This window comes from Idiotropiscis lumnitzeri, chromosome 3 (assembly GCF_059441095.1).
Source record: "Idiotropiscis lumnitzeri isolate Australia: NSW breed Sydney's pygmy pipehorse chromosome 3, RoL_Ilum_1.0, whole genome shotgun sequence".
Lineage (NCBI taxonomy): Eukaryota > Metazoa > Chordata > Actinopteri > Syngnathiformes > Syngnathidae > Idiotropiscis > Idiotropiscis lumnitzeri.
Window position 1 is genome coordinate 2,846,092 of NC_142393.1, and position 24,122 is coordinate 2,870,213.

General features: G+C 43.5%; 1 protein-coding gene across 4 annotated transcripts; it reads left to right on the forward strand.

Annotated features, from left to right (window-relative positions):
- Positions 1–943: 943 nt before the first annotated feature.
- Positions 944–23,823, forward strand: LOC148339410 (inactive dipeptidyl peptidase 10-like). Of its 4 annotated transcripts, none has more exons than XM_088290334.1 (27): positions 944–1,255; positions 10,199–10,313; positions 10,432–10,527; positions 12,694–12,788; positions 12,865–12,939; positions 13,430–13,482; positions 13,551–13,632; positions 13,847–13,967; positions 14,136–14,290; positions 14,889–14,986; positions 15,056–15,179; positions 15,379–15,417; positions 15,490–15,582; positions 15,664–15,749; positions 16,697–16,744; positions 16,815–16,933; positions 17,045–17,092; positions 17,916–18,014; positions 18,094–18,163; positions 18,592–18,720; positions 18,789–18,854; positions 19,015–19,069; positions 20,164–20,263; positions 20,389–20,447; positions 21,564–21,636; positions 21,745–21,818; positions 21,901–23,823. In XM_088290334.1, exons 1-27 carry the CDS (start codon positions 1,196–1,198, stop codon positions 22,030–22,032), a joined length of 2,364 nt encoding a protein of 787 aa, XP_088146460.1. In that variant the 5' UTR covers positions 944–1,195; the 3' UTR covers positions 22,033–23,823. The 4 variants fall into 4 exon arrangements, with proteins under 4 accessions (XP_088146460.1, XP_088146462.1, XP_088146461.1 ...); XM_088290336.1 differs by lacking the exon at positions 944–1,255 and adding an exon at positions 2,993–3,191; XM_088290335.1 differs by lacking the exon at positions 944–1,255 and adding an exon at positions 6,507–6,651.
- Positions 23,824–24,122: the final 299 nt, after the last annotated feature.

Genomic DNA, 24,122 nt, shown 5'->3' on the forward strand with positions numbered 1-24,122 from the left:
ATCAGCAGCGAAGCCATTTTTTCAGATCACAGGATCGGTTCCCCAAAAACCAGCAACGATGTGACTGCTGAGCCATGAATGTGCGACAGTTCAGAGCAAAATGTTCAATTTCATTAAAGCTAAGAAATCCTGAAATCTGTGTCAAATCTATTTGTTGTAATTTATTTTTAGCACAGATGTATCTGTAGCTGTTCAATATCTTTAACATTTGAAACATCCAAGTTATTCCTTGTCTCTATTGCCGACTCCTTGCTGTTATGAAATGTGCTCTGCAAATAAAGTTATATTGTTATTTTATTGTATGGATGTGGGCTTCAGTTGATTTTCTTTCATGCGGGCGGGTTAAGATTCTTGAACTGAGCTCGGCATAAGAAGCCTTCGGATAACCTTTATCTCGAACTGAGCCTTACAAACGAAAATGACTCGACTGTATTTCGCCGTTTCAAATGCGAAATCGCAAAGTTGTCTTGCAAATACGTCTATACGCCATATGACGCCCCCCCCCCCAATCTCAATGAGGTTATTGATGCCTGGCGCTTTTATTATCATCCATTTTTCAAATCAAATTCTGGTTAGCGTTAATTTAATTTATTGACAAGATGCAGCTGGTGCGAGTCCTTGGAAATTGTTTTCCTAACACAGTAAAGTCATTATTCAAATGAAAGCCTCTGAGTCAAATTGTCACACAACCATGCGGGGAGTTCACATCACGCGCGTGCAATGACGGCGGTTGTTTGCTGCGACAATTTTTTTTTTTAAATTATTTTCTTTCCCCTTCCCTCTATAGAACAAACATCATCGGGTGGCTGTCAGTCCGACAATTTCAATGCATCGCTGCAATTTTCGGACCACATGCTGCCAAAATGTCTTTGAAACAAGACATCGTGAATCGTGCTCCGTCTCGAGTGTGTGAACGCCTGCAATGTCTTTGCCTCAAGTGTACATCGCGATCAAGCGACATCTTCCAACGGTATGTGGGAGGCATTGGCCAACCTCCTGAGTTTTACTCCTCAACAACACAGCACGGGAGGGAGGCCGTCGAGTGACAAGCATTCACCGCTAGAAGGATACACGAGAGCGTCTTGAGCCGCGGTTTTAGCTCAACGACAGCCTTCAGAACCCGTAGCCGACATCAGAAGAAAGGAAACGTCAATTGATTGGATAAAGTGGCAGTTCATGAACGCGAGGTGCGGAGATGAACCAAACGGCATCCGTCTCTCATCAGATTGAGTGTCACCCCGCCACGGATGTCAAGGTGGGATACTTTGTTGTTGTCGCGCATGCTTATTTCTTGCACTCTCACCTCAGCTTGAGAAGCGTATTTCATCTGACTCACGAGCGCACTTTTAAAACGACTGTCAGTGGAAATGATTCTATGACGGAAACTGGCGTCGAAGCGATGCAAAAGGAACTGTTTGGCACTTGTTGCAGTTTCGGGATTATGTAAGACGCTCGGCGTGATTTATTTCGGGTGTGTCGGAAACAAAACTAATTGCAAGATGCGAGCGTGATGTTGCACTTGAAAATGTTGCTTCCTCAAGCTCAAGCAGAGCTGAGAATGTCTTTTGAGAGCGAAGAGAAATCCCAATTTTGTCTCACGTTAAAATCACAAAAGTGTCATGAGATCCAAATGAAAGTGTGACTTGTGTTCCAACTCAGAAAAAAAAGTGAGTTTGCACAGCCCACACAGCAAGCTGGAGCATCATTGCCAAGTTAAATGAGTGTGAGCGGAGGAAGGGAGGGGGGGGGGGGGGTAATATCTTGCTTGCTTGCATTCGTTGCTTTTTAGAGATCAACTTTTCCAAAAAAAACGTCGTCACATCTACTTCGATGCCATCCAGTGCTGGTTAGGTTTAACAAACTCAAACACACGCACACACACACACACGCACGCACCCCCCCCACACACACACACTTGACTTGACCCTTCATCGGATTTGAGGGCACATTTTGCAACATCAGAGGCCAGCCTTGAGTAGAGGCTACAATTTGATTCTTGATTTATTTGATTTTATTTTTTTGGGGGATGAAAGCAGCACGATGACTCATCAAGTTGACACTTGCGAATCGGCCACATCGAGGGAAGCCACTCGAGACGACAAAATATCATTCTTCCGCAGCTACTTTGAACAATCTTCCAAAGCGACTCTTATCTGTTGCACATTCAAATGCCGTTTATATTTATCGTCGGCATCCATCCTGAATGCCGAGCAATGAAAAAAAAAAAGAGAATGAAAAAAACTGCAACATCGCAGACAAATAAAAAGCTTTTTTCTTAATCAATAATGAACCCTGTGAGCCGTGGCTGTTTGCCAGGAACCAGCACAAAAGGTTGCAGACACACTTTTTTTTTTTTTTGTGAGAAGCTCTTATCATGATTGATACTGTCAATTAAAGGCTTATCTTCAATTTAAACCCTTTCATGCACAAATTCTGATATTTTTAGACTGTCGTGACCACGGTCCATAAAGGAGCCTGGTGATCAAAGTACACCTCACAAAACAAAGACGCCTCAAAGACTGATCAATGGGATCTACAAGTTTTATGACACTTTCCGCGATGTTGACAAAAGGACAAAGTCACCGGCAAGCATTCACCTGCAATATCTGACCTCACATCCCACTCAAATTCACCTTCTCCTTGAGTGCAGCAAGCAGCACCTCTCATTCGATTTGCTAAATTAGCCCGAGCACATCGCGTTGACTTTGAGCGGCTGCTGGAAAGTCAGACATGACGTCGTGCTTCCAGTCGTCCCTTCGCGACCGAACTCCTTCAGCTCCAACCATCGCCGTTGTTTCCCAGTTAAGCCGCTGCAAATGTTGGTTTTCAGACCAGCCTCGCTTTCTTAACTTGGTGAGTAAATTCAGTTCAACGGGCCTCACCGGGCAAATCCCCTCAGACACAGAATTAGATCATCAGACTGAGGATGCCAAGTGAAACTGGGTTGACTGATTTTACTCATGAATGACGCCATTTTTTTTTTTTTTTAAAGTAGTAAGAGCGGCGGCGAGCAGGAGGGGTTCTTCGGTGTGTTTACTGAGCGGAGAGACGCTCGACAGATGCCCGTGACGAGAGCGCAAGCGTTTCTTTTTATTTTGGGCTGGTGACAAGTGAGGAAAGGAAGTGTTTGATGCTTCTTGTCCGAAGCGTTGACGAGCAAGATGATGGAGCCGGAACTGAGATTCTTGGAGGTGAGGTGACAACTCTGACTTTTCTGTTGTTTTTTGTTTAAGTTGTTGTTTTTTGTTTGCACCCATTGGAGCAAAACAACTCGTTTCGGTTCAGCATATACGTCAGATGAGCCGGCTCAAGTCTGTTTTGATGAGATTCGAAGTGGTGCACCAGGAAACACTCTCCCGCCTTGGCTTTTGTTCACAGCAGGCAGACGTCTTCGCAAGCGAGGCTTAGCTCCTCTTGAGCTCAACAACAAATCAGCAAAGAAGTTGCGTCTGCAGGTTTATGCTTAAACGATTTGAGGGAAATATGCAGCTTTGCCTTTGTGTTGTGGCGTTTTAAGAAAAGCGCCAAATCGCGGCTTGCTACATTGTCCTATTTTCTTGACACATCTTCTTCTGGGCCGTGATCCCAACATCTAATCGCTCCAGAATGGTCAAGCTCGTCATCAGGTTTATTCTGTGCGTGGCGTCCAAATGTGTTCGCCAAAAGCCAGTTGCATAAATCCTCTTGAGCCTCCATAGATGGGAATCCTTTTTTTTTTTTTCAGTCTATTAGAAAATTGGATGTGCATTTGCAACCTGAATTGCTGCATAGGAATATTGGGTTACTAATATTCAAGCATATATAAATTTTATATTCATGGAAGTAGCCAGCCAATAAATCTGAGGCAAAGTATGAAACGTTGACATTTGGATTTCTAAGTAACACCTGTTGGGATTTTCTGTTCTAAATGGAATGAGTTAAACATGAGAGTTGTCATGGATACCGATTTTGTGCTTCAGGATAAAACGAAATGCACAGCTCTGGGGGAATAAAAAAACAGAGTATAATGTTGAACTTTTAAACAAAAGAGGATTTCAAAATGAGTGATGGACTTTGGGGCCGGTGCGGCTTACTGTGATTGTGTCACATTTCTTGACACAAAATGACATAAACACGTTTGTTTCATTGTGCAATATCTGAATGAAGACTTGTTGGCATGAACCGATAATAATTTCCAGTGTTTATTCGTGTACAATAGGAGAAATGCTCCATTTAAAAAAAAATTTTTTTAATATGAAACCAAACAAATTAGGACACTCCTGTTGGAGAAAATATAAAAAGGACACGACTCTCCCTTCTGATTTTCAATTGCATCGCTACTCAACTCTTGACCCGAAAAGCTTCGCTTGCAAGCTTTCTTCTGTGATGTGAGGCGATGGGCTTCTGGTGAACTTTTGTGCCTTTCGCTGTGCGTCCCGCGGGCCTTCATCCTGCCCTCGGGTTAATTACATTCACCTGCCATCTCAGGCAGAAACCCATCCATTATTTGATGGCAGGAGTAATTCCCCAATGGCTTTGATGAATCAAGTTTTTACTACATTTCAGAATTTGGTTGCTTCTGTGGTCATACGCACATGACCAACATATAAGCATGCTGTGGCATATCATGAACATTTTTTATGTCTTTTTACTCCTTCACCAGCAGCTCATACCTTTTAGATTCTTGGCCAAAAAGTTCAACCATTAAAAAAAATTAAAAAAAAAAAAAAAGAAGAAGAAGATGTGGGCAATGTGTTATTGTGGTCCAACCAACCAAAATCGAACTTTTTGGCAATAATTCCAAAAAGATATATTTTGCACAAAAACAACACTGCTCATCACCAAAAGAACAATTTGGTGACAATGAAGTTGCATCAATTCACAACGGCTGCTTATGTTTTTTTTTGTTTTTTTTTAAATAAACAGTTTAAAATAGCAGTCATTGTTAACGCCAAACCCTAAGACTTGTGCTCGGATGCAATATAAAACAAAATAAATTAAAATCAGAAAAACCCCACTAGAACATTTCCAATTCATTTACTGTCAATCAGCGGCACTTTAAATGATGACAAGTGTCTGTTAAATGTGATTCATTCATTGTGAACACAGCCCCATCCCTGGTTTTCGAGGGTGTGCACACTTGTGCAACCACATTATTTTGCTTGTTAATTTTGGCCTCCCTATTTACAGGTTATAGATCAGTTTTGAAATCTCACACACACACCGATATACATTCTCGCCTATTAGGTCCAATATTTTTATTTTTTTTTCCACAGCTGATTGAATATAAAGCTCGATGAGCAGCTTGACAACAATTTCAGCTTTTGTGTGAGTGACAGAGCAACATAGAGCAATAGCATTCATTTGTCTTGATGCTATTCACCCTCCCTTGCCTTATTTTTAGGCTCCGTGCACAGCATGTGTGTGTGTGTCCTGCGGGCTTTGTCTGTAACACCTCACATTTTGCATCCAGTCATTTACAGCGGCAACAGCGAGGCCATGAAAAGAATAAATGCATCACAGAAATACAAGTCTCTCAAAATGTGTGACTGTGCTGGCGCATGAGCAAAATCAATCAATTAACATCAGAGGGCACGATTATCATTTAACTGTGGTGATGCTCAAAGACTGTGTGACGTCTGCTTTTCAGTATGCGGAAGGTATCTGGACATCTGGCTCTGCCTAGTGGTCTCTCCATTTTTTTCCTGCCAGTGGTTCATCTGTCTTTTTCCATTTTATCACAAACCTATAGTCATCACATCATTATCTTTTCAGGACCTGGACAGCGCCAAATATATTCAGTGCTCTACTGCAGTCCAAAATTTCTCAACCTTTGTTGAGACGAAAAATCTCATGGCACCTTCACCCAACCAAAATTTCACAAGTGATGATCCACTCTCAATTTGATCACAAATCAACTTAGTGTGAAAACTACAAATGTTTAGTTAAAGCTTATTTACTGGCAGGAAGTGCGAGATCATTTTGTTGTATTAATGGCAACAGGTGGATACAGGTTGTGTGTACTTTCTGTCATCTACTGTATTGGCAGAGCATATCATTTTGTAATCTTTGTACGTCGTTGGCGTAGAAAGATGAACAACAAAACATTATTTGAGGTCAAGAAATCACAATTATCAGACCAATGAAGTGAAATTGGGAAATATTCCACAGCCCACCCGATGCTCTCATTGGTTGAGAATAGGGCTAGTCACGTTTTTTTGTATTTTATTCTACATTAGAATAGACCTCAACAAAATGGACGCATGTGAGTCTGCGAGTCACAATTTAAAAACAAACAAAACGAATTTATTTTCCATTAATTAAGAAACAAACCTGACAAGCACTTTGCAAACTGAATTAAAAAGCACCGACAGTTTATTAAAAAAAAAGCAACACCTGGATTACATTTCAGTGATCGAGTTTCTCTCAACGTCCACGGAAAGAAAATGAAAATACTAACTTCATAACTTTTATTTTGGTAGCAAACCCCGGAAGTGCTGCTCCTCAAAAAAGCGGGGTAACTTGATCTAGCCGTTAAATCGACTCCCAGGCAGGTTTGGATGTTATTACCGGGAGGACTCGGTGGAGAATTTGTCCAAAGGTGGACTCGGTGCAATGACAGCCTCGAAGGATCCGAGCAAGAAGAAATCGAAGGAGGATCAGCAAGATGAGGTACATCCATGTTATAACACACTCATTAAGTTGCTGCAGTGATCCGAAGGTTCGCGTTGTGCGCTCTCCTTGATGAGACAATTAAGGTGCAAAAAGTGCCAACGGATGTCTGCGATGTTGTTATTAAACATGCTGATTGTGTGAACATCCTCTTCTCTTGCATGGACTTGTGACGTATCTTCCCCGAGCTCGCATTTGGATGATTGCCTCCTGTTGTTGAATGTGAGCAGGTGCGACAATTGAAAATGTGTAATCGCTCACTGTATGACGTGTTACATAAACGCAGATTAAGTCATGAACAGGACGAGCTGGATGCGCATAAGCATCGCTATTATGCGCTTTGATGCCGAAGGGGGAAAACGGGAAGAGCGATTCATGTCAATCGGTTCAACTTATTTGTGTCGTCTCAGAGAGTGACCTGTTGAAAATGAGCTGACAACTGGAGTGGTTGCCATTGGCACTTTGTAGAGACGGAAATGTCAGACTTTTTAGGGGTAGCGTGAGGGTTGATGGTTGCCTCGGTTTTCTTGGTGAATCTTTTGCCAGAGTGGTTGTGAGTCCCACAGATTTTCTTGCTTAATTCATCCATCCATCCATTATCTGTACCGCTTCTCCTCACGAGGATCACAGGGGTACTGGAGCCAATCCCCCGGCTGTCTTCGGGCAGTTGGTGGGGTACACCCTGAACTGGTTGCCAGCCAATCGCAGGGCACACAAACTCAAACAACCATCCACGCTCACACACTCACACCTAGGGACAATTCAGAGTGTTTAATCAACCTACCAATTATGTTTTGGGATGTGGGAGGAAACCGGACTACCCAGAGAAAAGCCACGCAGGCACGGAGAGAACATGCAAACTCCACACAGGAAGCCCGGAATCGAACCGTGCACCTTTGTACTGTGAGGCAAACGCGCTGACCAGTCAACCGGCACCGTGTTGCCTGGCTCACTCCCAGGCTGCAAAAAATATCTTGGGTTTTTGAAGCCTTAAACGCTGAGTCTCAGTAGATTTGCACCGTTCAATTCTATTTAACTTTACAAGTCGCATTTAACCTTTCAGAACTGCTTCTTTTATGGACAGATTTCCTTGTACTGACTCATTATTTCAGAGTATTTCTTTTACCCAATGTTGCTATATTTAAGTGTTAATAGTCAAACCAGGCAGATTGTTATTGTGGCTTCCATTAATTGTGGGACTGCAGGGAAATGTGACCACTATGGCGATGCAATTCCGAAAAAAAAATACATAAATAAAAAAAGAAAACTCTGAATAAAATTCCATTGAAATGTATTCTTCTCTAATTACAAGTCTTGCTTATTATAAAGTAATCACTCCCTCCATTGCTGGGAGTATGGAGAGTGAGAGAGAGAGAGAGAGAGAGAGAGAGAGAGAGAGCGCAAGCACAAAAGATAAACAAAAGTATTGGACCGTGCAGTAGCGTTGATGCGCTTCCAATCTTTATCTTTGTGTCAATCTATTTTGGATGAAAATGTAAACTCCCACTTCTGCGTCGATTCCAAGAAGGAAAAGAAAATCTGGGAAAATTGCTGATTTTTTTTAGCTTGTGTTGCGTTCTGCCAGAGTGACGGGAACCAAATTTGAGGAGGAAACCTGAGCAAAAACTTAAAAAAAAAATCTTCAATTAAATTCCCTCATATTTTTATTAATCCCTTTTTGGGGTCCCAAATCATCGATTCATAACACCGGTCAATAGCAAACCTTAAACCCTTTAATTCATAAATATTACTAAATATATTACTATATTGCATATTATAATTATTATAAAAACCTGACAAGGTAAAGAAAATAATCAATATAGAAAGGTTTACGTGTATCTCTGATTTTAAATATGTTTTGACCCATGTATTAGTGTTTAACTCATTCACTACCAACTGAGTAAAAAAAAAAAAATCGTTCTTTGACGTATTTTGCCCTCAATGGTAGTAAATGAGTTAAGAAATAAACATGCACCTTTTTTTTTTTTTACTTAATTTGGGAAACTTGCACATTCTCCCAAACCTTGACGTACTCATGAGTTTATTTTGTTGTCAGAACAATTCTTTTGAGGTGAACACGCTGAGTAAAAATAAATAATTACATAAATGAAATGTAACAGGTGAAGCCAATCCCAGCACAGCAATTGGTCACATGAAAAAGACAATTTGAATTTTGCAACTCCGTTTTTCAGTTTGTCGCGTGAGGCTCAACTCGCACTAAATCCTTCCTTTCTGTCCACGGGAATTTTCTCGTGTCAAATATATGCTCGTTTGTCATCGTGTGCCCTGCGATGGACTGTGCAGCGTGTTCTTGCACAGCCACCCAAGTTGAACGTTGAAAACGGATAAAAGGGAACGCTCCAATCAGTTCTTCTTTTTTCAGCTGGCCGACCCTTTCACGCACTTGAAGTCTTCCCTCGCTTTTGCAGTCAGCTTCAGTGAGTGCGAGCAACCGCGGCCGAGTGTGTCTCGGAAGACTTTGACACAATTGAGAACCGGATCACAGAAGTCGAACTAATAGTCAGCGAGCGGGCCGTGGCTCAGTGGTGTGTGAGGAACATTCGGCTGTGTGTGTCTGCCCCATTAATTAAATGCTCTACTTTCCTCCTCGCCGGCTGGATGTGTGATCCAGATGGACGCACGGATGCCCGTAGTCTCCTCGGACTCTGAGTGATAATGATGCTTTGGCGCACATGTGGAATAAAGATTATTCTTTCATTTGAATTGTGATGGTTTATCTCAGACCCAAAATACACAATAATAAATATATTTGTTTTTTTTACTCTTCCATAGGTGCTCCAAAAATTATTGTCATTGAGGCTGTTCTTTACCTTTATGTCAAACTTTATCAAGATTTTTAGAATATTTTATGACCAATCAATTCTTTCCTTAAAGAACAAAATGTGAAAGCTGAGTTGTGTCTTAGCGTAATTTCCGGACTATAAAACGCACCTGTAATTAAGCCGGAGCAGCTCTTTTTTTGAAAAAGAAAACACAAAAACAAAAAAAACAAAAACCGCAAGCCGCACCAGGCTATAAGCCGCAGTTTTCTATGTTGAAAAAAATTAGTTGTTTCCTGCATGTCGAGGACGATTTTGTCCTGTGAATGCACATAAAGGTACAAAAACAGATTGTTAAAACAGTGCCTTTTAACACGGCAACAACTTTGCCAATTATAACAGAACTGACCCAAGAAAAAACAAATCAAGATTTAGTTAGCTTATTTTCTGAACTATAGAGCGCCCCTAGTGGTGAAATTAGCCGCATGCTTCAAAATCGAGGGAAAAAAAAGTGGCGGCTTGTAGTCCGGAAAATAAGGTACCCCACTTCGACCATCCAACAAAAAGGCACAAAAAAAACTTCTCCTGCAAAGTCACTTAAAAAAAAAAAAAAGAAAAAAAAATCAATTCAACATGCTCAAGCCAAGCGCAGCAAATTTTTTGAACCCTTTCAAGCTACGGGGCTCTTCACATATATTTTTGTTATTTTCTGCAAGTGTCCTCAAGTTGATCCGAAATTGTCCGAGTTTGATGCGTCTTGTCTGCAGGAGTTTGTGGACATCAGCACCCCGCAGAGGAACTGGAAGGGCATCGCCATCTCTCTGCTGGTGATTGTGGCCGTCTGCTCGCTCATCACCATGTCTGTGGTCGTCCTCACACCTGGTAAAAGCGACACACACACACCACAAATGTCCTAAATCACCCGGGACGATAATCCCAAAAGATTTGAATTTAGTCAAATTCAAAGAAAAAGTCAACGTCATTGTCTCGATTTCCCTAGCCGATCTCCCTGGCAGCATCAAGTCCGCGCTGACTGTCGACGATCTGTACTCTTCAGAGTTCACCGTGCACGACCCAGAAGTTACATGGATAAGTGGTGAGGAATCTCCACGGGAAGTGCCACTCGGGATGTGACCACGAATGCCGCAAGTTTGCCTGCAAATGAGGCTCATTCGCAGAGCTGAGCAGTTGGTCCCGGGTGCGAAACGGTCCGGCTCTCCGCCTGGCCGCACGCCCATTTTTGGGGCGGGTGGGGGTGTGGGCAAGCGGGGTGACAAATTGTAAAAAAAAAAAAAAGGGCCGGAGGTGGATTTTAGTCCGGCCCCCAAATTGGCCCTCGTGCGTGTCCTGTGGTCGCGGGGTGGCCCGGAGTCCATCTCAACCTACTCGGCAAAACCGGGACATTGATGTGCGTAACCTTGCCATAGTAACGCACTCATCTTACATTTCAGGCTTTTTTTGGTTTTCTCGCCATTATCCTGTACAATTGCAACGCATAAGTACAAAAAAGAATTCTAAAGGCCAGCCTCATTTCCACCACCTGTTGTCAAGGATAAAGTTGAATCCGTTTTTCTTGGAATGAAAATCCCATCAAGCCGCTTAAAGGGAGCAAAAAAAAAACGTGATCAAGAAGATAAATCTGCTCGTGCAGGAAGACATGGCCGTTCAATCAACGAGTGCGTTGTCGCCACAACATTAGGTACACCTGCTCAAGCCATACCAAGAATATTTGAACAAACCAATCTTTTTTTTCAGAGTTATCTTGTTTGTAATGTGCATAAATACAGAATGATTGTAATATTTTGTTGGCAGCGACGTGAACGCTGAACACGATTGTGGTGTTGAAATGTTCCCACTTGACACACTTTCACTTGCTTTGGGCGTCGTCTCCGCAGGTGACTGATTGTTTTAATGAAAGCCATTGGTCATGGCTGCTGCTCTTAGTCCGCACGACGCCAAGACAGATCGTAGGCGTCTCGTGCTGGAATGAGCTCAACTCACGCCGTTTGAGGACAGCTTTGCCATTTTCGCTCATCGGCGCGACAGCGAAAGGCTTCATGAGCCAAATATTTGTCGATGATGTTGTATATATCCGATGAGGCCTCTTATAGTCCAACAACCTGACTTCAGTGAGTCGGTTACTTGCTCAAGGATACGTCGACAATTCCGGAAGAAGACAAGCACCTCTCCAAAAAAAAAGTCCCTGACAGCGAGATTTGGATGTGGATCAAAATGTGACAGACGCACGGAAGTGAAGGACCAGCTGGAGGCTGAGTGTCGTACGGCCTTCAACAACTTTGCTGCTGAAGTCTTTCCGTGTTGGAATAGTTGTCAGTCTCGAGTGGCATTTCAAAGTTGGGAATAAACACCCGAGTCTGCAAAGTGCAGTACAAAGAGTGAAAAGAACGAGTTTCCTCGCAGGAAGAATAACTTTCCTCCGACGATAGATCAACTTTTATACGGTTCACTGAAGGCATGGACAAACACGGAAGGTGTCCTCTTTGGTCTTTGACTACCTTGACTAGTCTACTTTTATGGTGTCACATTCTATACAACCGTACATTGCCCATTTAGTTCCCCCTGAATGGTGTCAGCAAATCCCAAGACACCTTTTTGAAGCTTGTTGATAGCGATAGACGATAGCAATAACGTATTTTCCAGATTATAAGGTGCACCTGTATGTAAACAGCAGCAGCTCCTAAAAAAAAACAAAACAATGTACAAGCCGCCTCAGACGATAATTCTATGTTGAAAAAAAATAGTTGTTTACTGCATGTACAGAACCATTTTGTATCGTGAATGCACATAAATGTCCAAAAACAGTGCCTTTTAACACGGCAACAACTTTGCTCATTAAAACAGAACAGACCCAAGAGACAAAAATAAAGATTTATTTAGCGTATTTTCTGAACTAAAGAGCGCCCCTAGTGGTGAAGGAAAAATCCACAGAAAAGCCGCACCGTGGTAGTAGCCGCATGGTTCAAAATCGAGGAAAAAAGGAGCGGCTTGTAGTTTCTACATTTTTTTTAAAAAGTGCCTTAAATCATTATGTTGCCATAGGAACCAACTTCCCTCTCATTGGCTGTCGTTTTCACGCCTAAACCCACTTGGCCAATCAGAGCAGCTCCACTTAAATGTCACTTGGAAGGAATATGTCACGCATGCATACGTGATGCCTTCAAGGCCGCGCTGGGATGAGAAATAAATGCACGTTTAACGTTGTTCCCCAGAAATCACACAATAGTCTTTTTTTGGGTCTCAGCTTCTGAAGTCGTCTACAGGAACCGAGACAACCATGTTGTGAAATTTGATTTCACCCGCAACGAGACCCAAGTCCTGCTCAGCAACGCGACCTTTGTAAGTCGCGTTCCTATGTTCATATTTGTTTTCAAAGACATGTTTCCGCTAGATCGAGCTTTGTTTTTCTCATCAGGTGGCGTTCAAGGTGGCAAAGTACTCGCTCTCAGCAGACCTTCAATACGCGCTCTTTGCTTATGACGTCAAACAGGTGGGCGTCGTCATCACGCCGGCTTTTTTTTTTTTTTACCCGTTTGTTGTCTGGAGTTCTCACTTTGTGCGTCTTCGACAATATTGGAATTGACTTGAATCAACGAGGGAGTCTGTTGGCGTATGCGTTTTGTTTTGTTTTGTTTTGTTTGTCTAACGATGTGCTGCACACACACACACCCCCACACACACACACACACCCCCACACGCGTGCCGGCTGTGGAAATAATCCTGCCACCTGCGCTCAACAGATGTGCACAGATTTTTGAGCGTGCGTTTTGTTGATCTTTTTCACGTTTCTTCTTTGCGGCTTTCGTAGTTGACTCTCTTTGGTGTGTCCTTGTTTTCTTTTTCCCGCACACACATACTGTCGAGGTCGACCAGCGAATTCTAACGATGCGTCGCGCAATGCGGTTCACCTTCCCGTGTCGACATCGTCCGGGAGTGACGGAGTGTTTGCTTTGTATGATTTATCTTGGCTCTCTTTCCAGACGTACCGATATTCCTTCCAGGCTTCCTACATCGTTTACAACATCTACACTCGGTAGGTTTGCGTATAAGTGTGTGCACGTTCTGCCGATGGCGCGTCTTCCTATTTCGATGTCGTTTTAGGGAGGTTTGGGAACTGAACCCTCCGGAGGTTTCCAACGCTGTGCTGCAGCATGCGGCGTGGGGAAAACAAGGACAACAACTGGTAGGAATGAGTCATGAATTTTTGTTCATAGATGAAGTAGGGCTGCGCAATTAATCGGAATTCAATTACGATAACGATCATTACAATCAACAATTACCAACGAGGCGTCATTTTGGTCACAATTCATCCCATGTGAGCGCCATTCGAGCCTCCTGTTGTTTTTCTAGTCATATTGGAAGTGAACACGCCCACCTCCCTTCTTTTTCTTTCCAAGATTTACATATTTGAGAACAACATCTACTACCAGTCGGACGTGAGGAGCAACTCCTTGAGGATCACCTCTTCTGGCATGGAGGGCGTCATCTTCAACGGGCTTGCTGACTGGCTTTACGAAGGTGGGAGTCACCTCCTTCAAATCTGTGTATATGAATGAATGAATGGCTGAATGAATAAATACACACTGCAAGAATGAACAGCCGAAAAATTCTTAAACAAAAAAAAATAAATAAATAAAAATAGAGGCAATAACCGACTCAAAGGACAAAGTGTTTGTTTGCCATCAGAGGAGATCCTGCGCTCGCACTTGGCCCACTTTTGGTCCCCCGATGGAGAGAAACTGGCTTTCCTCACCATCAACGACACGTTGGTACCCAACATGGCTTTGGCCCAGTTCACTGGCAGCACCTACCCCCGAGGACTTCAGTACCCGTATCCCATGGTGAGAGCAAAACGCACGCTTGAATTAGCGATCGTTTTACACGGCTATTAGGTTTTCCACGCAAGCTGATCAGCAGGTTCAGAAAACACAAAAAAACGATAATGACCGATCTGATCAGATTATTTACTGTACAATTGACATCTGCTATTTGAGGAGGATTTGGACTGGCCCGCCCCACAAAATGCTCAAATTTCACAAAGAATTCATGCACATTAAAATACATTGGGAAAAAAAATTAAACCCTAAAAATTCCCCCAAAACGGAGAATCAGGAGGCAACGCGATCCCCCAAACCAAACCCAAATTATTAAAAAAAAAAAAAAAAAATAATTTTTTTTATTTTTGTGCATTCCATTTTAATTGCATCATTTACTACAAGTTATTCTTATTTTTCCCGTAGTTAATTGCGGTGCTGATGTTCAAACTGCGTCATCGTGCAGAGGCTTACAATTAAATAGGTTTTATTCCTCAAAGCAACACTCGGGTGTCCTACTTTGTTTTAACGTTAATTATGATGCCGTTACTTGAAAGTTATATATCGCTGCTACTTGGTGTAAAACAACCACCGATCTTCAGTTTTGTTCCAAACGTTCCATCAGGCCGGCCAGACGAACCCTGCAGTCAAGCTGTCTGTGGTCAATCTTTTCGGAGTGGCGCACACTGTGGAGCTGCAACCTCCCAATCAGCTCAGCCTAAGGTAACACAAGTCCAAGTCGCACAACACGAAACCCTCCGGCTCATTCCAACCCGCTCTCGTCTTCTGCAGGGATTTCTACATCACCGCGGTGAAGTGGATCGGTAACACGCACCTCGCCGTGCGCTGGCTCACTCGAGCCCAGAATGCGTCCGTGCTGACCGTGTGCGACGGCGCCGTAGGAGTCTGCCTTGCGGTGCGTGCTCCTCATTCCACTCACGTTGCATATGTGTTCACATCCCTCACGACAGCCTCGGGTTGACTTTCTAGATTTAGACAATGATACGCTGATATCAGCACCTTTGCTTGCGCTTTTATTTATTTTTTTCCTTTCAAACCCAATTCCGATTCAGAGAGCTCTGTGTGTTTAACTTGCACTTTAATTTGGGCTTCAGAGACACGAGGACGCTTCAGATTCATGGATCTCCCGGCAGGTAAGTCTGCAGAGTTGCCTCCTCATGTTCCTTTAAGGGTGTCACAACCCCCCCCCCCCACCTCCCCCGCAGAACCAGGAGCCTTTCTTTGATCAAGACGCAAAGCGTTTTTTTCTTGCCGTTCCGCTGAGAGACTTCCACCACATCGCCATGTTCACCAAAAAGGTGCTGAAATTCGCCAGAACAAAAAATGTAAAAACAGAATCGATAATAACGGGGAGTTGTCGTGTTGTTCCTTCGCTGCAGGGCAACGAGGATGAAATCGTGCACGTAACGTCCGGTGCCTGGGAGGTGACGCAAATTGTGGCTTACGATGAAAGCAAGCAGGTCATGTATGTTTCCTGTGTGTCTTTATGTCCTCACGCAAAAAAAAAAAAAATATATGCGGTTAAGTTTGGGGCGGCACGGTGGTCAACTGGGTAACATGCCCGCCTCACAGTTCGGGAGATGAAATATTACTACGTCACTAAGCTGTTTTTTTTTTTTTTAATAAATACGATGGATCCCAAATTTCACTCTCCACGTCCTATTTTTAATTTTCAGTGTCATTCCGACAAACGTGAGGCCATCAGCATTTGACAGACGTTTTTTAAAAGCTTATAATGAGCTGATGTGGATGGCCTCATGTTTGTTGAAATGACACTTCACGTAATGAAATACAAAAAAAGGAAGTGGGGAGTGACTTTTCAGACACCCGGTGCATATATTGTCCCGCATTTTTCGGACGATATAAGCCGCTACATTTTTTCTCGATTTTGAACCGTGCGGCTAATACAACGGTGCAGCTTTTCTGTGGATTTTGCTTTCACCACTAGGGGCGCTCTCAGAAAATACGCTAAATAAATCTCGATTTTTTTTTTCTCTCTTGGGTCTGTTCTGTTTTAATTAGCAAAGTTGTTGCCGTGTTAAAAGGCACTTTTAGAAACAGCCGTTTTTTTTTTACCTTTATGTGCATTCACAGTACAAAATCATTCTGCACAAGCAGTAAATAACTTATTTTTTTCAACATAGAAAACTGCGGCTTATAGCCTGGTGCGGCTTGTAAATCTTTTTTTGGGGGTAGTTGCTGCGGCTTAAATGCGGGTGCGTCTTATAGTCCGTAAAATACGGCATTTGTAAGTATAATCCATTTCAAATCATTCTGTGATTGTTTGATATATGTTTACCATACAATGATGGATCGCAAAATAAGTTAAAGGTGAATGTATTTTTTGGGGGGAAGAAAAAGTTCAGACGTGCCTGTTTATAAGATGTAAATGAGCCGATGTCCTCCTATCAGATACTTCCTGAGCACAGAAGTTTCTGCACAACAACGCCACTTGTACAGGTAAGCGTGCACTCGTTTGCGTTGCCTTTGGCTCCTCCTCCTTCCAACGCGTGGATGTGCTCCCTGTCAGCGTGTCCACCCTCGGTGCGTTTCCACGACGATGCCTCACCTGCGGGCTGCGCGAGGCGTGCACGTTCTTCGACGCCAACATCAGCCCCGACGCCGAACGCGCCATTCTGCATTGCAAAGGCAAAACTTTCACCGTTACCGTGATGGCGACCTTCGTTTTTTTTTTTTTTTTGATGACCTCACAAAAACACTTTTGTCCTCTCTCCTTTTCTCATCTTGCGTCACCCGTAGGTCCGGGAATTCCATCGGTGCTGCTTCTGAATTTGGACGAGGTGGACTGTGAGTGTTTTCATCCACACATTTTTATATTACTGGATGCCAATTTGTGCAAAGCTCTGTATTGACAAAAGTATTTGGACACACATCGTAATCAATTCAGGAATAGTTTATTTAAATAAACGGCACGGCGACCGACTGGTTAGCACGATGGCCTCACATTTCAGAGATTGTGGGTCTGATTCCGTCTCCGGCCTTCCTCCGTGGAGTTTGCATGTTCTCCCCATGCCTGCGTGGGTTTTCTCCGGGTACTTCGGTTTCCTCCCACATTCCAAAAACCTGCATGGTTGGTTAATTGAACTCGCTAAATTGACCCAAGGTGTGAGTGTGAGTGCGATTGGTTGTTGCTCTTTTAGTGGCCTGCGATTGGCTGGCAACCCGTTCAGGGTTTTAGCCCCGCCTACTGCCTGAGGACAGCTGGGATAGGCTCCAGCACACCCGCGACCCTCCGTGAGGAGAAGCGCCTCAGATAATGGATGGATGCTCCCGGCAAAAAACTGAACTTAACTCATTCAATCCAGAAGACACACATAGAATAGTCCCCGCCTCCCAAAGACGTATTTATACGTCTTAGCCTTTTTTTGCTTTTATAGAATTAGAACAGAGGGGAGGAACTGGAATAGAAATGGTGAGCCTTCACTGACCCCTTCACGATTGTTATTCGGAATGAATGGACGTTAATTCCCACAGACACAGAAATTGAAATCTTGGAGAGCATCTTTCCAGAAAAACTTTATCCAACAATTGAGTTCTACTTTTCAGGTCATATCTTTTATTGTCCATTTTCCTTTTTTTTTTTTAATTTTTAAAATTTTTCTTCCATCAGCATATTTCACCGTGGAGAACAATGTCCCTCTGTGGTCGATGGTGTCCACCAAGAGAATGGTTCAGTCTCAAATCCACATCGTCCATCACGTCAACTCTGGTAGGAATGTGATGTGCATGCAAAGGTGAAGAGAATGCGGCGAGACGGATATAACACGCGTGTGCTCTCTCACATGTAGAGCTGCCTCTCAAGCTCATCCTTCCTCTTGACTTCTCCGAGTCGTCCCTCTACGGCCTTCTGCTCATTGTGTGAGGATCGCGTTTGCATTCGCCGCACCATCCACTCTGACCTTCACACGCTCCGACGTGCCACCACAACGGCCGCTTTTGCGTCTCACTAATCAACTCATAAATAACCGGGACGTCTCATATCGACTTCCGGCCACGCAACGTTCTCAATATTTGAATTTCGAATGATAAGCTCGCTATTTTAAGCTCATCTTGTAATCATTAGCACCGACTGTCATTTGTTAGCGGCAAGGCCGCTAATAGCTCGGGCAGAGGTTACCGTCTACTAATCAATCCGTTGTGCCTTTAAGGGGTTTGAGAAACATTTTTTTTTCCAATTAACTGTCGTTATCTTTTTATTTTTTTTTTTAATGAGGGTGATGATATTTTTAGCTGTTCGCAGGAGGTTGTTTTGCTTTTTTTCTGCTAACTTGGCGTTGTTCCAATAGCGACAGCTCTCCAGGTGGTCAGGCGGTCACGGAGGAGTTTAGGCTGGACTGGGACTGGGTGCTGGTGGGGTCGGAGCAGGTGATTGTGGCGCGGCTCGACGGTCGGGGTTCTGCGTTCCGAGGTCAAAGGTATGTGAATTGTTTTCAAGTTTGACGTAACGGGAATTGCATCGCTCACGATGGCCTTCACATCGCAGGATGTTGCATCAGCTGCACCAGAACATCGGGCAGGTGGACGTTGAAGACCAGATAGCCGCTCTGGCGTATGTACTCGTCCCCCCTCCCCTCCCTTAAAAAAAAAAACTTTATTTTTTTGCCATTTGTTCTTAAGAAGAAAACCAAAGCATGTATCGCTTTTTTTGTTTTATTTCCTTATAATCGTGAAATAACACCTTGATGGACTGATGAGTAATTTCTGTCCAGGTACTTAATGAAGCTCCCCTACATCGATCCGACGAGGGTTGGCGTTTTTGGAGAGGTAAACTAAACTGCTCATTCTGTCACATTGAGGGGGACCGAAATGCAGGGAAGCGAGGAGTGGGAAACTTAAAGGATATTCCATAAACCAAAACAAAAGGCTAACAAGGAACTTAGAAAAACTAAATGATCAAAAAGTGCAAAACAACAGACACGAACAAAACACGACGACTTGACAAAACTAAACTTCGACGGTGAGACAGGTATGAAAACAGGGACATGAACATCACACAGCGACAATGACTAACAAGAAGGGAAAGCAACCAGGGAACTAAATACAAACACAGTAACGAGACAACGAGGAGCACCTGAGCAAGACACAAAGGGTTGGAGAGAGCTGATTGGTTCACACGAGGGAATGAGACGGACAAGCGCAGGTGAACACAATCAGAGCACAAGACAAACACGAAACAAGGAAAAACATGAAACGAAATCAAAAATAACAAATACAGATCATGACAAATACGCTTTCTTCATGTATCTGGATTGTAAAATGGTGCTTTGAGATACGAGTTTCATTCGTTCAAAGTTTGAAGTCAAAACACGTGTATGGCAAATCATCTTTTCCTGTTGAAATGAATGAATGCCATCTTGCCCCACCTCCCAAAAAAAGAAACACACACGCACACACGCAGGCACACGCACACACGCAGGTTAGGAATGAAACCGTACGCTGACTACAAAGCACCGAGCTGAGAAAACACTCAATCGTAGCAGGATGTTGTTAGGTTTGCTGCTGCCATCTAGTGTGCGGGAGTCTGAAGTGCACTCGGATTTTGGCTTTGGCTCAGTCCATAAAAATCGACCGAGCAGTGGCTCATATTTACAAAAACTTGTAAGTCAAAGTACTTGTATCTCAAGGCACTCTCAAGGTTCGCGAATGAGATCATTTAACTAACAAAAGGTTCAGGTAGCTTTTTTCTTCCTTTAGTATTCGACCATTCCAGCTGCAGTCGCGTGGAAGAAAATATGCACTTTAATCATTTTCGTCCGCACAGCATATTTGAATGAATAGCTAAACAAGCAGACCAATGAAATACTTCCATCTGTGGCATGCGAGGTGCGAGTAAATATTAAAGTGCATTCCCCCGGCAGGACTACGGCGGTTACCTGACGCTGATGCTAATCAAGTCGAGCGAGGGGATGATCCGATGCGCCGCAGCTCAGGCTCCCGTCGTTGATTGGACCATGTACGGTGAGTCTGATTCATTACGATCCTCCGCAAAGATCACAAATGTCGATCAGACGAGAATTCCAGTGTTGTTGTGCTTCATCTGGAATACACTACTTGTTTCTTATCTGCCTCTCTATTGCTTGCAGCTTCGGCGTTCTCCGAGCGATATTTCGGCATGCCTTCAACTGAGGAGAACAGATATCAAGTGAGCTGCTTCTAGCGACCATTTTCCATTGTAGTTCATCTCAAAGAGGTTTCAGTACAGGGTTTTAAAGTTATTCCGCAGCAAACGAATCCAATCATGCCTTTTTGGACCGTGCCTTGTGCACTGCGTCGCAGAAAAACGATCCGACATGCAGACACAATTCTGGGTTTGTTGTCTTTGGCCCTAAGAGGAAGCTGTGGGAAATGTGTCCGCTTGACGAGGGCGAATGCACAACGGTCTACAATGTGAAGGTCGCAGACGAGTTTTTTTTCCTTCTAAGTGGGTTGCGATGAATTGGGCCAGAGTGCTCTATTTCGGTGACGGTGGGAGGGGTGGTTGCTCTTCAAGTGACATCCAAACACTAAGGACGAGGTGAACGGACAAGAATCGAAAGGAAAAGGAAAGGACAGGACAGGACTGGACTGGACTGGACTGGGCAAGACAGGACAGGAGAGAGAAGGAAAGGACAGGACTGGACTGGACTGGACAGGACGGGACAGGGCAGGACAGGACAGGAGAGAGCAGGACAGGACAGGACGGGACAGGACAGGACAGGAGAGAGAAGGAAAGGACAGGACTGGATTGGACAGGATAGGACAGGACGGGACAGGGCAGGACAGGACAGGAGAGAGCAGGACAGGACGGGACAGGGCAGGATAGGACAGTAGAGAGCAGGACAGTACAGGGCACGACAGGACAGGTCAGCAAGGTGCCTTAAAGAAGACGTCTAAGGAATCCCATCTGTGTGCTTTGAGATTTTGTTTCCACCTGGGTATTTTATTCTTGTCAAATGGCTGCGAGTCTGGTAAAGAAAAATGAGAGATGCACCAGTTTTGCAGCTATTTTACATTCCACATTCGTTTCCAGTTAGGTGGCTGCACGCTGTGTTCAATTTTTACAAGTTTTTAAGAAACTTATCAAAACATTTTTTTCCACTCGCTGCAATATTTAAGTCGACGTACATTTGTAGTGCACTTCCTTTGCACGAGCATCACTTCTTCCTTGCACCTAAAATATTCACGATCAATGTCTTATGGTACAATTGATTCAACAAATCCGGTCATAAAAGCTTGACATGACGTTGAATGAATTGAAGTTTGGTTTTCACCGGCACAGATGTCCAAAGTTCTCCCAGACATGAAAGGCCTGCAGGGAGGAACGCTGTTTCTTGCCCATGGGACCGCTGATGGTAGACACACACACACACACACACCCCCACACACAATCGATTTGCAATTTGCTGAGCTGTGAGCGCTTTTCCGAAAGCGGAGGTCAACAGTTGTGTTCTCGCCCACAGCAAATGTCCACTTTCAGCACTCAGCGGAGCTCATCAAGCACCTGATCAGGGTGGGCGCCAACTACACCATGCAGGTATGAACCCCACGCGTGTCAGAAAAGAGAGCATTCGCAAAGTGTTCCAGGAAGATATTCACTCGTTTACGTTCTGGGACAGATCTACCCCGATGAAGGCCACTTCCTGTCACGACGCAGCCAGATTCAGCTCAGGCACTCTTTGATTGGCTATTTTCGAGGTTGTCTGTTGGGGGTGTCATCATTACTGGACAGGCAAGCGGAAGATGAGTGAGGCGTTCCGAAGAAGAATAGTGCGTGTGTGTGTGTGTGTGTTTTATACTCTTAGCACAATTTTTGATGGACAAGTAAATGTGGATTTAGAACAGGGGTGTCCAAACTTTCCTCCAAGGGCAGCCACTTAAATCCTCTTCAACCTTAATATATTAGAATTAGAATTAGAATTAGAATTAGAAATCCCTTTATTGTCATTGTACTCAAGAGTGCAACGAGATTAGAGAGCTCCCCTCTCCAGTGCAATACAACAATAATACAGACAAATATATAAATTAGATAAATAAATAAGAGAGTGCAATGGAATTTAGTACTGAATAGGGTATATAAAAACACATCACAATACTGTTCTGCAAGGTAAGGGTGTTCTCGTGTGTGTGTGAGAGTTCAGAATGGAGATGGCTCTCGAAAAGAAACTGTTTCTCAGTCTATTGGTCCTCGATTTGATGCATCTGTAGCGCCTGCCAGAGGGCATCAGGTCGAACAGGTGGGAGTTTGGGTGGGTATTGTCTTTGACGATGTTGAGAGCCCTTCTGAGGCACCGGGCGGTGTAGATGTCCGACAGTGAGGGGAGAGGGCAGCCAATAATCCTTTGCGCTGTTTTGACTGTCCTCTGGAGCCTCAGTCTGTCCGCCTCAGTGCAGCCGCCGTACCAGGTGGAGACACAGTACGTCAACAGGCTCTCGATGGACGAGTGGTAGAAGGCCAGCAGCAGCTTCCTGTCCAGGTTGAATTTCCTGAGGACTCTCAGGAAGTGCAGACGCTGTTGGACCTTCTTTACCACCGCTGTGGTGTTGTGAGTCCAAGACAGGTCATCGGAGATCTGTACTCCCAGGAACTTGAACGTGTGGACCCTCTCCACACAAACGCCTTCGATGCAGAGGGGGGGCGGCACCGTCTTGTTCCTCCTGAAGTCCATGACGATCTCCTTTGTTTTTGCAATGTTGAGTTGCAGTCTGTTGTCAGTCTCTGGACCTCCTCTCTGTAGGCTGTCTCGTCACCTTCCGAGATCAGACCGACCACTGTATATAAGCGCATTAAAACCAATCTAGAATTTCTACATTGATGCGCCCCCCCCCCACACCATTTTTTTAAATAAATCGAATTTTAGTAGCTGATGATAGACTGTGAGCCGATGAGAAAAAAAATGGACGGCGGGCCGCAAATGTCCCCCGGCTGTAGTTTGGATACCCCTGATTTAGAAACTAAATAGAAAAATTATATCCCAGCTTTGAGATTTAAATAATCAGATCATGTTTTAGCACCTAAAATGTGTTCTTTAAAAATAAAATGCTGTGTGCAACGTGTGTGACCAAAAATGCTCCGTGATGGCCACTGTGCACTTTCGAGTTTTTGTTGATTGTGTGCTTAAAAGCCTTCAGAATGTGAATTTTGTCAAGTGTGTTTTGTTAACGACACATTTCCATTTTTTTTATTTTTTTTTATGAATGTGTAACTGCTGTGTTTGGCTTTAGAGTTACTGCATTTCCGTTTTTATGTTCACGCCACACTGCTGATTGCCCTTTAACAGATTTTTCCGCATACGTAACAAGATCTTTCCTTTCAAAGCTTTTCTAGAAGAATAAAGTCAAATAAACTCACAGTTCCGTTGGTCGTTTCCAGAACGATGCAGACAGCCAACAGCATTTGCTGTTCTTGTCTCAGGAAACACGTTATCAAAAAGATCAGATGCAAAAAAATAAATAAATAAATAATTGAAGAAAAAAAAAAGAGAAAGCTGCTAAGCTGGATATCAGGTTCTGAATAAAGTGTCACATTTGTGTTGTGAAAATATTTCCATGTTTCTTGTTAATAGTATATGAATTAGGCACGTAATGTAAAAATGCCTACAATGATATCACACGTGCTGTAAATAAATTAATGTGAAAAAAAAAAAATTCTCCTTTTGAATGCATCGTTTGGATGCTCAAGCCCAGTTTAGTGAGGAAAAAAAAAAAAAAAACGTACTCAATGATTCATGTTGACTCATCCAACAGTATGATTGTCCAAGGTTTGGGTTGCCATGCCAACCACTTTGGTATCATTTCAAAGGACATATTCACACGTTTACATTTTCCAATTCAAGAGAGA

Excerpts from the sequence above, each read along its gene's own strand:
- LOC148339410 (XM_088290332.1), top strand. The coding sequence starts at position 6,595 with ATGACAGCCTCGAAGGATCCGAGCAAGAAGAAATCGAAGGAGGATCAG. Across the intron at positions 13,483-13,550 it reads GTTTACAACATCTACACTCG|GGAGGTTTGGGAACTGAACC; the intron begins GTAGGTTTGCGT and ends ATGTCGTTTTAG. Across the intron at positions 18,855-19,014 it reads GACCAGATAGCCGCTCTGGC|GTACTTAATGAAGCTCCCCT; the intron begins GTATGTACTCGT and ends ATTTCTGTCCAG.